Source organism: Acanthisitta chloris, unplaced genomic scaffold, assembly GCF_000695815.1.
Source record: "Acanthisitta chloris isolate BGI_N310 unplaced genomic scaffold, ASM69581v1 scaffold8370, whole genome shotgun sequence".
Lineage (NCBI taxonomy): Eukaryota > Metazoa > Chordata > Aves > Passeriformes > Acanthisittidae > Acanthisitta > Acanthisitta chloris.
This window is the reverse complement of record NW_008652164.1, coordinates 11,909-23,560: the sequence shown is the minus strand read 5'-3', so window position 1 is coordinate 23,560 and position 11,652 is coordinate 11,909. Positions and strand designations below refer to the sequence as shown.

Sequence of the window (11,652 nt, the reverse complement as noted above, 5' to 3'; positions counted from 1 at the left end):
CCTGCAGTGATCCTGTCCTGGTCCTGGTCCTTAAGTGGACCTGATCCTGGTCCTGGCCCTGTGGTGGTCGTGGTCCTGGCTCTGGCCCAGTGGTCGTTCTGGTCCTGGTTCTGGCCCTGGTGTGGTCTTGGTCCTGTGGTGGTCCTGGTCCTGCAGTGGTCGTGGTCCTGGAATGGTCCTGGCCCTGGCCCTGGTCCTGTGGTGGTCGTGGTCCTGGCCCTGGCCCTGCAGTGGCCCTGGCCCTGGTCCTGTGGTGGTCCCGGCCTGTCATTTAGCTGTGCTGTCCCCACGGATCTAGGCTAGGCTTGGTGCAGGTGTGGAGGTCCCGGGATGTGTCTCTGCTCAATCCCCAAACCCCCCAAACTCGCCCCGACGCAGGACCGTGTCCCCTGTCAGTGCTGGAGGGGTGGGACACAGCAGGGTATGGTCTTGTCACCCAGTTTGGGGCACCTGTGAGTGGGGGTCAGACCCTCCTTGTGGCTGTAGTCCCCCAGGTTTGGGGCACTCATTGGTATTGGGTCAGACACTTCTTGTCCTTGTGGTTACCCAGTTCAGGGCACCCATCAGTGTGGGCTCAGGCTCTTCTTGTTCCTGTACTCCCCAGTTCAAGGCACCCCCATCTGTCTTGGGTCAGACCCAACTTGTGGTCCCCCAGTTCAGGGCACCTATTGGTGTGGGATCAGACCCTTCTGCCACACGCTTGGGAGCTCATCTTGAAGATTTCAGCCAGTAGTTAGGGGTAAAGGTGATCAAAGGTAGCTCTAAATCCGCAGTTGGTTGGTTTAATTGTGCCTCTGTGAGAGCAAGGGAGTCATAAAAAAGGTAAATGTTTACATGTGTTCCTGCCTAGTGCCTGTGTGGAAGGGAAAATGCTGTGGTCCCCTGAGCATGGAGATGTAAAAAGCTGGTTCTTCTTGGTGTGGTTTTCAGTTGAAGCTGACAGCATAGGTGGGAATGTATTGCCCTACCTGGAGTGGAATTTCTTTGAACAATTGTATAGCCAAACATGTCTTGATCTCAGTACATTACTGGGGCAGTTTCATCATCCTCTTTCCAGCTGCTGGTCACTTGCACAGAATAATGATGCAGAATGTCTGCTGGAAAAATACTGTGGATGTTCTCATGGTTATTAATCAAGGTTGGGAAAGGCCTCCAAGGTTGTCAAGCCCAACCATCATGTCTAAGCTGATGTTAAACTGCTGTTTACAGGGCTTCCCATGGTGGGTTCTAAAGGTGCTCTGTGTGTGTTGTGTTAATATGTGTTCTTCATGTGGCTGCACAGGGAGTTTAAACTTCATTCCCCAGTTGGGTTTATGATTTTTGTGTTAATATCTTGCACTCACTGTGTCACCCAATGTGCCTCAGGGCACATGCAGGCCATGTGTTTGGGGCCCTGACCTGGGTCAGTCCTGGGCAGCATCAGGTAGCCTGTGTTTTTGTTTAGTGTCAGTCACAGAGAATGCTCTGTAAACGTAAGTTTTAAGCTGCTTTCTGTCTGCTCCATCCCCAGACACCTTTGTGTGCTCTGGATGTGACACCTGTGAGCCAAACCCAGCAGGGCCCAGAGCTGCAGCCTGTGAAGTACCTGGAGACAGCACCATCCTCTGCTCTTCTGATGACTTAATGCACCTGAGGAGTTAAAACTACTACTTAGATTTCCAAGTCGTTGAACTAAATTGGATATTTAGAACATAATTGTGGTGCTCCTGGATCTTTTATGTTTGCTCTTATCAGCAGAGGTGGTGAATTATGTTGATGGCAGCTTGGAAATGAGCATTACCTCTTTTGCCTCCCAGGGCTCCACGGGAAGACAGTTAGGAATGGTTGGAGGTAGTGCTGTCTCAAAAATAACCAGTGGGTTTTGGGGATTTTCTTTAATATGTAGTAGCTTTTTTCTCCTTGACAGCTTTTCAGACCTGTGAAATAAAGGTAGCTAAAGGGTTTGCTTTGGTGCTTTCTTGCCAAGACTCCTAACACACGTGGTGCAGCTCATAACTTAGGGTTCTTTCATGGAGCATGGACAGGAATTTGTGCTGTCTCTGTTGGGTTTGGTGTTGGTGACTGCAAGAACATGATTCTGTTTGCTGGTTTTTTGCTGAACTTTGAGTGTGTCCCATCTCTGTCTTGGATGTGTTGTTGACATCTGCAGCACAGGGGGTTGTAAGACCTCCCCAAGTCCTTAGTTTCATAGGAGGTGGTGCAAGAGTCTTTCTGCAGGGGGCAAAAGTAGTCAAATTAGGAAAAATTATTGTGCTTTATCTCATTTACTTGAGTGTGTTAGTAGAGGACCTGCAAGTGGTACTCAGTGTGATACATCTGGTGGTGTGTTAAGGGCCACTGGGACACAGACCACTAATGCTTTTCCTCTTTTCTCTTTCAGAAATCAAGTGCTTGAAATGTTTGATCATGCATACAGCAATTACATGGTAAGGAAAATACTTGTTTCTTAGTTTTCAGAGTTGTTGTTGCTGACCTGGGAGACAAAGCAACTTGCAGGACATTTCAGGGAAACATCCGGGAGGGAGGGGTGAAAACAAAGCTAAAATAAATAACAGCACCTGCACAGCCTTGAAATAGAAGTGGAACAAATGTTAGTTTCGGGAAGAGCAGTCAGGAGGGCTGTGGTGGCCAGGAAAGGCTTGTGGTAACTCTCCTCACCTGTGTCTGATCTTTCTCAAACCAGTTTATCTCGTGTCAAGCTGTGCAGAGTTTTCATCTTTACTAAAGTATTTGGTTTGAAGTTCCAGACTCCTAAAAATACTAGGGAGAGGAAGCTCAAGAAGAACTGTCTGTAGTCATCATTCTGGAGAACACAAACTGATCTTACTTGTTTTGTAGGTAGAAATGACATGCAGTGTTTCTCCTGTGGTCACACGTGTCAGACACAGCTTCTATACAGGTGACAGTGGTTCAGAGAGGGGATCTGGTGTCCTAGCCAGGCAGTGGAGCCTCTGCTGAGGGTGTGACTGACCTGTCACCCTGAGCCACGCTCGGTGTGGATTCTTTTGCTATGACTTGTGATTTTCCGTGCAGGTGTCCTCATGCTCTGGGGCTGAGAGCCTTTCTGCACTCCAGCCCACCTCCAAACACATTACCTTGGGTTAGAGATGCTTGAGAATATAGAATTCCTTAGAGTGGACTGACTTGTCTCTAGTAATACTTTCAAATATGCTCTAAGTAATAAATTTCTGAGGGGAAACTGTAGATGAGAAGAGGATAAATGCAAAACTCTTCCTGTGTTATTCTTGCACACTCTGTGGCTGTTGCAGAAACCCCTCTCAGGAGTTGCAGCAGTTCCTGCAGCATAAACCACTGTCTCCTGACAACATCTTGCCACGTGTCCAGTTGCTGTGCTCTGGTTTAACCCTTTCAGATGTGACACAACCTTAAGAGCTTGTGAGTTCCAGCTTTATACAGCACAGGAAGGATACAGGACTCTAGAGTGGACAGAAACCCAAGCAAGAGTGTTCTCCAGGGGGGTCTAGTTGCTCTCTTTAACCTTAGTTCTATACTTTGGACACCTTTGGCAGCTGAACAAACATCAAATTTTTTGGTGATCATTTTTATAACTAGTTACCTGGGACGTGGTTCCATGAAAAACACTTGGCTTGGGCTTCCCCACAGGAAAACTGTTATGTTTGTGGTGAAATGGGATAAACCAGTACAAGGATCTGTGGTCCTGCTGTTCCTTGGGTGATATGTCTTGCCACATCTGAAGCAAGAAAATTCAGGTTGAAAGAGAAGAATTACTTCAGCCATCCTGGAAACTTCAGAGTCAAAAGGATATTTACTTGCCACGTATGCTGGAGCACAAAGCAAACAGAGCAGTGTGGCTTGTTTAAAGCTGAAGGAAAAGATTAGGGTGTCAGACTTGATTCTGACAGCAAGAAAATGAAGTGTTTTTGCAGGTGCTGTAGAAACTACCAACTGCAAAGTTTGGATTTTCTGTTTCTATTAATATGGGGTTTAGACATGTATATTTAGAAGGCTGAAAATTCATGTTTGTTTGCAAGAAAAACTCCCATGTCTTTTTTTTTTTCTAGTTGTTAACAGAAGCTTTGAGTAAAAAGTTGCTGGTTTTTTTCAGTCCTTCAACAGTATTTGTAATAATTGGGATATTTTTCTTCTTGGCTGTCAGAAAGAACCTGTGAAAATGTCAGTCACTTCCCTTTCCTGCTCTAGCAGCGAATAAGGGAACTTTTATTTTTCAAAATGCTTCTAGAACCTATAATTTTGTAAAACTACAAGTCCACTTTCTCCAGGATTTTTATCACCTCTTCTCTCCGTAACTTAAACCAGAGATCTCAGTTTTGACATTGCTTTTTCTCATGTGTTTCTTTAATCTGTTTGTCTGAATGCTTTGCAGAGATACTCAGGAACATCTGAGCCCTATTAAAATGATCTAGATTTTGGCTTTTGTAGTTGAACTTGAGGAGAACAAAGAGTGGTGCAAAGAGCAAAACATCCAGGAGGGTGGGATACAGGGAAACAAACCATCAGTTTCAAAAGGAGTTGCTGTAAGAGCTGTTTATTTATAGAGGGATGTTCCTTTTTTTCCTCTGTATTTCATGTTTGAATATAGATTATTTTTGTACCATCTCTTTGGCAAGACTCTGTGTTTACTTGCAGTTCCAGTGCAGTAATTGAAGTTTTTCACCCTGCCACAAGTGAGTTCTCCACTAAAAGTCAAACTGCAGAGCTCAGCACAGCAGCCACTTCCCTGATGAGGTCAAGAGAGCAGCTCCATCCCAGATCCCTTGTATTTGTGTTTCCAAAGTGACTTCTAAGTCTAATTCCCACTGAACTCTCCATGAAATACCTCAATAATGTCTTTAAGCTTTTAAACTCATCTTTGAGGGAGCAACTTCTGCTTCAGACACATAGTGGATGTCATACGTGCCTAATTGCAGAAAGGAGACAATTAACTCTTCAAGTTAATTTGGGAGGTTTATTTTTTTGGATGTGTCATTAGTTGTTCCAGACTTCTCGAGGAGGGAAAAAGGTCCTGTTGCTCTGTTCCCAGTGTAATCATTTCTAGCCACCCAGCAGAGATGGCCCTGGGGGTCCTGGTGTGCACCAGCTTGTCCTGTCCCTCCACTCACACAGGTGAGGCCACACCTGAGCTGCCCAGGGTGAGACAGACATGGGCATAGTGAACAGAGTCCAGGGAAGGGCCATAAGGATGATGAAGAGGCTGGAACATCTTTCCCATCAGGAAAGCCTGAGAGAGCTGGGGCTGTGCAGCCTGGAGAAGGGAATGCTCCAGGGAATCTTACTAATTTAGGAATGGAGGCCATCAAGAAGACAGTGTCAGGCTGTTCTCAGTGGTGCTCAATGGCAGGACCAGAGGCAACAGAAACACAAGAGGTTCCTCTGAACATCAGGAAACAGTTTGTTACTGTGAAGGTGACCAAGTATTGGCACAGGGTGCCCACATTGGTTCTGGAGTCTCCCTGGGGGTACTCAAAGCTGTGTGGACACAGTTCTGGGCAACTGAGCCTGGGTGGCCCTGCTGGAGTAGAGGGGTTGGACAAGGGAGCTCCAGAGGTCCCTTCCCACTTGAAAGGCTCTGCGGTTGCTATGCAGTTTTTCTGAACTACACTGTCCTTAGGCTTCCCTTTATCAGTCTCTGGAGAGCTGCTGGGATGGCTGGAGCCACTGCAGTTGCCAATACCTCAGAGGGCTGTGCTGCCCTTCAGAGAGACCTCAACAGCCTGGAGATGGGCAGAGTGGAACCACCTGAAATTCGACAGGGACAAGTGCAGGTCCTGCCCCTGGGGAGGATAACCCCGAGCACCAGGACAGGTTGGGCACTGACCTGCTGGAGAGCAGCTCTGTGGGAAGGACCTGGGGGGCCTGGTGGGTAACAAGGTGTCCCTGAGCCAGCAGTGTGTCCTGGGGGCCAAGAAGATCCATGGAATCCTGGGGGGTATTAGGGAGAGCATTGCCAGCAGCTCAGGGAGGTGATCCTGACCCTCTGCTCAGCCCTGGAGTGTTGTGTCCAGTTCTGGGCTCTTCAGGACCAGGGGGACATGGAGCTCCTGGAGCAGGTCCAGGGAAGGGCAAGGAAGATGCTGAAGGGACTGGAGCACCTCACTTGGGAGCACAGACTGAGGGAACTGGGGCTGCTCAGCCTAGAGAAGAGGTGACTGAGAAGGACCTTATCAATATGTACAAGTATCTGAAGGGAAGGTGCCAAGAGGATGATCAGACTCTGCTCAGTGGTACAAACCAACAAAACAAGAGGTAATGGGCAGAAACAGATGCACAGGAAGTTCCACCTGAACACAAGGAAGAACTTTCCTGTGCAGTCACTGAGCACTGAACAGATTACCCAGAGAGGCTGTGGATTCTCCCTCACTGGAGATATTCCAGAACCATCTGGACACAACCTGAGCCATGAGCTCTGGGCTGGCCCTGCTGGGGCAGGAGGTGGGAGCAGTGACCCACTGTGGTCCCTTCCAGCCTGGCTGATCTGTGAGCAATCCCTTGTGTCATTCCCTGCAGGAACACGCGTACCCAGCGGATGAGCTGATGCCTTTGACGTGTCGAGGACGAGTGCGGGGTCAGGAGCCAAGTCGAGGGGACGTGGACGATGCCTTGGGAAAGTTAGTGCTTGAAATGGTCACTGGTTTGTGTCAGCCTCTGGGAATATGAGTGCACTGTGCAGCCCATGAGAGTTGTTTATTGGGTTGACATGTGCAGAAACCTGTATCTGTAAGAAATCCTTCTGTTATTTCCTCCCATGGAGTTAACTGATGTCAGTTAGCACCTTAAGCACAAAAAGAGAATTGACCAGTGAATAAGATCCAAAGATAATTTGGTTTTAGTCATTCTCCAAGTATTTCTCATAGGAAAGTCTTCCAAATGTGAGCTGACATTTAGGATAGTAGTAACAGAGGTTATAGGGGCTAATTATCAGCTGCACAGTACAGTGAGCTCTTACCCATGATGTGGCCTAATAAGTGATATTTAAAATGCTTTTTTAAAAGCACAAAGTGCTCTGAAAACAAATAGTCAAATGATTATCATGTGTATAGTAGCCTGAGGCCTTTGCCAAAGTATCAAACAGTATTTCAGACAGGCAAATACTTTCTCTTCTTTCTTCTAACAGAAAGCACTGATCCTCTGGCCAGCAAAATGTAGATTTAAGGACTGGTTTTCTCCATGTTAAATGGAGCAATCAAAGTTGACTTTCTCTAACTGTGTTTGTAATTGATTCCTGTTCTGTATTTGCACAGTTTGTAGAGCAAATACTTTAATAACAACTAGCTGATGGGTCTTTTTATTGCTGTCACTGCTTAATGTCTCTGAGCACAATAGTGGCAATCAAAGCTGAAGTCTTTGTCTTAAATACCCCTTCTGATTATCTGTGTGATACTGTGCATGTTCTTTTGGCTACTTTTTGTCATGCACAAAAGTTCCTTAGTCTGGAGATCCCCATTTGCCTGTAATCCTAGAGATCCCCATTAAGCCTCCTGCCTTGGAGGTATGGAGAGATACAAGAATTGCCAAGAATATGTATTTTTAATCCTGGTCATGCATTCTTTTTGATAACCTTTTTTGGCATAGCAACGGCCCATCATCCTCTCACGTGAATAAAAATACCTTTCAGCCCCTTAGATGGATTGAATAATGTGTTTATGGATTATTTTGCTGGATACATGGTATTTTCTGTACCTTATAGTTAGTTATATTCTTATTTTTCAGATTTCTTATCTGATCAGTTGTGTTCTCTCCAAGCCTCTGCAATCCCAGGGTGAGGCAGCTGTGTCACTTCTGTGTCCCTGGAATGCTCAGGAGGACACTTGGCACACCAGCCTTTGTGCAATCCATAATATCCCTCCTTTTAGCTGGGAAAAGTTGTGTGTTTGTTAGGCAGTTGTGCACAGCCACCAGTTAACCTCTGTCTCCTGTAGAGCAGCACTCAGAGAATGCCCTTAGAGTTTTACAAATTAAAGGAAACTGTGATCTAGGACCACTTAATTAGGATTTTAGTAGTCCTATGTGGCCTACAGGGTCTCAAACATTGGGCACTTGCTTCAATTCTCACCCTTCAATAAGCAGTTGTGACTGTTTTCAAAGTTGCCATCGTGTTCTGTGGATTCTGTTCTGTGTGTGCTGTGTGTTTCCTGCCATCAGAGCAGTTATTGGGTTAGGAGAAAGCTCCACTCAGCCTGGAGTGCATTAGAACAGGCCTGGAGAGGAATACAGGAACAGGCCAAGCCTTGCTGCTGCTCCTGTTTCAAACACTGTGGATTGACTTGGTGTTCTCTCATGGAATCCCAGACTGGTTTGGTTGGAAGGGACCTTAAAGATCACCCAGTCCCACCCCCTGCCCAGGGCAGGGACAGCTCCCACCAGCCCAGGCTGCTCCAGCCCCATCCAGCCTGGCCTGGGACACTGCTAAAGTAGTTCTTTATTTTAGAGTAAATAAAGTAGCTCTTTATTTTCAGCCTGCCACTTGCTAGTGTTGGAAGAGTTCCTGGCAGGAGAAATTTAGCTTGGGATGACTTTTGATCTCAACATATTTTATTATTTTTTTTTGCAAAACAAAATAAAGCTGAGGTTGGGGAAAGACTTTGAAGCATTTTGCTGTGTTTCTCAGTAGGTTGTATTGGAGACTGGAAAGAGAAGTTAAATTTGCTTACAAGTGCTTTGCAGTATATAAAGGTGTCTATCAGCACAGCTGCTTCCAGCCAAAGGGAAGACACTTAGAAGGGTGATTTGATATTAAACATACTGTGTACAATTAATTCTTTACAGATAATGCTCTGTGAGAGTTTAGTTTCTTCCACAGTATCAGTTACTAGTAAAAACACTTCATTCCTGCATGTGCAGATCTATAGTAAATCTGTTTAAAATGTTGTTTCCTAGGTTTTCACTGACCTTGATCGATACCTTGGACACGCTGGTGGTAAGTTTAAGCTATTGATAAACTTTGGTAACACAAACATTGTGTTCTGGTGCTCAGACTTGTGGATGTCTTTGGCCCTGTCAAGTGGCTCTTGCTTGTAAGGACTTTCAGGTGCTGCAATGGTTGTGTTTGGAGTTGGTTGTAAAAAGAAAACCACAACAGTTCCTTCACTTTGCAGTGACATTCTCTTATCTTGCATTTCTTGGGCTCTAGCTTAAAAAAATATGCAAGTTTGTTTCTCATTTTATAGTCTAAAGCAGCATCTGACTTATTTGTGGACACCTTAACAGCACTCACTGAATTATTTAGGAGTTTAAATTGTACCTACACATCTCAGAGATGGATTTGTGTGCACTTAAGTGTAGTGTGTCTGAGTGTACTGTGACTGTAGCTGTGTTGGAACCTAACCAGCTGCTTCCATTTGTGTTCCAGGTGTTAAATAAAACCAAAGAGTTTGAGGAGGCTGTAAGAAAAGTAATAAAGGATGTTAACTTAGATAATGACATAGTTGTATCTGTCTTTGAAACCAACATAAGAGTCCTTGGGTGAGTAGATTTTGCTTTCAAAGCTCTTCAGAAGGTGGGTTTGAGGTGAATGTCCTTAAGGCTGTACCTTTCTGACTGGAATCAGCTGTGCCTCTGTCAGGTAGCCCCAGGGAGGTTTTGGGATGCTGGGCAGGACTGGCTGCAGTGGTGCTGAACCAGGCTGGTCCCCTCCAGCTACTGCAGGCACAGCTTTGCTGATGAAAGAAGTGCAGCATGCTGAGGCAGCAGTGTTGTTCTTAATGCAAACAGCCTCACTAGTGACTCTGTCCAGCACTTGATTTAACAGACCCCAGTACATGGAGTAATAGTTTATTTCAGGTTGGTTCTCTGGTGCTCAATGCAGGATCAGAGCGTGGAATTACAAGTTATATGCAGATTTAGAGGTTTTGGTTGTTATTCCTGGCAAATACTGATGAACCAGTGATTCCTCTGCACTTTGGGCTTCATAAACATTAGGAATTGCTTTCAAAATGCTGTCAGCTAACCTGGATTGTAGCTGGGAGTTGCATCAGCTCAGTGTTTGTGCAGACTGGGTGTGAGCACAGCACAGTTGTGCTCATGGCATTCAGGCTGTAGAAGGTTTGCCTTGCTGTTGTGCTCCTCTTGAGCTGTGGATTGTTTTCCCTGTGTTCAGAGGCCTCCTGGGTGGGCATTCAGTGGCAATTATGCTGAAGGAGAAGGGTGAACACATGCAGTGGTACAACGGTGAGCTCCTGCACATGGCCAAGGAACTGGGCTACAAGCTTCTGCCTGCCTTTAACACCACTAGTGGTCTCCCTTATCCAAGAGTAAGTTATCTGTTTCTCTGACTCAGGGCTGCTTTTGTAACCAAGATATCTGCTTTTACCTGTGTTTCCAAAATCACTTTTGTATTTGTGAAGTGGAGAGAAAAATCCAAAGCTGAGAAATCACAGGTGTTCTCTGGAGCCAGGAGAGAGATTTACAGAGCTCAGTCTCCTCAGGGTGTTCTGAGGCCCTGGTTGCTGGGAAATGAATTGCTAGAAGATTTTCAGTGTAGTATTCTCTTACTCAGATGTCTAGTGAACCAGGCAACAGGTCTTTGTTTGGGAGGGTTGAGTGTTTTGGGTCCTTCTGGCTAATTTTCTCTGCATGTTTGAGCTGTTTGGTGGTAAAGCAGAATAAAACTGAAGGGCTGCGGTGGTAAAGCAGAATAAAACTGAAGGGTTATGTGATCTTTTCTTGTCTTCAGCAAAAGCATAGGAGTGTAAATTCTTTCACCTGGTCAAATCATGAAGATAATCTCTGCTTTTCCCTAGGTTAACTTAAAATTTGGTGTGAGACACCCAGAGGCACGAACAGGGACGGAGACTGATACCTGTACAGCTTGTGCTGGTACCTTGATCCTTGAGTTTGCAGCTTTGAGCAGATTCACAGGAACATCTATATTTGAGGTTTGCTTTCCATGATATCTCTTTTTTTTGGATTTAGGTATTTAGTGTTCTGTTACATTTCTGTAATTCTGAGCTCAGGAAGCAGATGTGTGTCTCAACTGCTCTGCACAAAACGTGTGTATGTGCTCAGATTTGTGGTGATTTGGGGCTTTTTAATGAGGATTGACTTTTTTTGAATCACGGGAAATAATTAAGGTTGGAAGTAGTTATACTAATACAGGAGTGAACAAGATAAATATGCTGGAGAATAACTGAAGGATAATGCTTGCAGAGTTTTGGGGTAAAGGGGTCAGGGCTAATAAGAAGAAAAGTGAGGTGTTTGGTCCTTAAAATTGCCTGGAGAAGAGAAGGTTGTCTGGAGACCTCAGAACACCTTCCAGGAGCTGAAGGGGCTCCAGGGAAGCTGCAGAGGGACTCTTGATTAGGAGCTGGAATGACAAGACAAGGAGTAATGGGGAGAAATTGAAAGAGGGAAATTTAGGTTAGATATTAGGCAGAAGTTTTCCCTGTTCTGGTGGTGAGACCCTGTCCCAGGTTGCCCAGGGAGGCTGTGGCTGCCCCAACCCTGGCAGTGTTCACAGCCAGGTTGGATGAGCCTTGAGCAACCTGCTCTGCTGGGAGGTGTCCCTGCCCAGGGCAGGGGTTGGGGCTGGATCATCTCTAAGCTCCATTCCAACCCCTTAACATACAAAAATTCCAAAAAAAAAGTGGAGGGGGAAAAAAGGCAGCTTAAAAGTAAAATAAAACCACACACTTGTGTCACTGAGCATGTGCATGA

At 45.7% G+C, this 11,652-nt stretch overlaps 1 protein-coding gene across 1 annotated transcript in view; it reads left to right on the top strand.

Annotated features, from left to right (window-relative positions):
* Positions 1-2,380: 2,380 nt before the first annotated feature.
* Positions 2,381-11,652, top strand: part of EDEM3 (ER degradation enhancer, mannosidase alpha-like 3) — a gene marked incomplete at both ends in the record, with an annotated part of 21,005 nt that continues 11,733 nt past the window's right edge. The window contains 6 exons of the mRNA XM_009076183.1: positions 2,381-2,426; positions 6,508-6,608; positions 8,878-8,917; positions 9,350-9,462; positions 10,097-10,250; positions 10,740-10,874. Coding sequence (XP_009074431.1) covers positions 2,381-2,426; positions 6,508-6,608; positions 8,878-8,917; positions 9,350-9,462; positions 10,097-10,250; positions 10,740-10,874 — 589 coding nt within the window. The remainder of the gene's footprint in view (positions 2,427-6,507; positions 6,609-8,877; positions 8,918-9,349; positions 9,463-10,096; positions 10,251-10,739; positions 10,875-11,652) is intronic.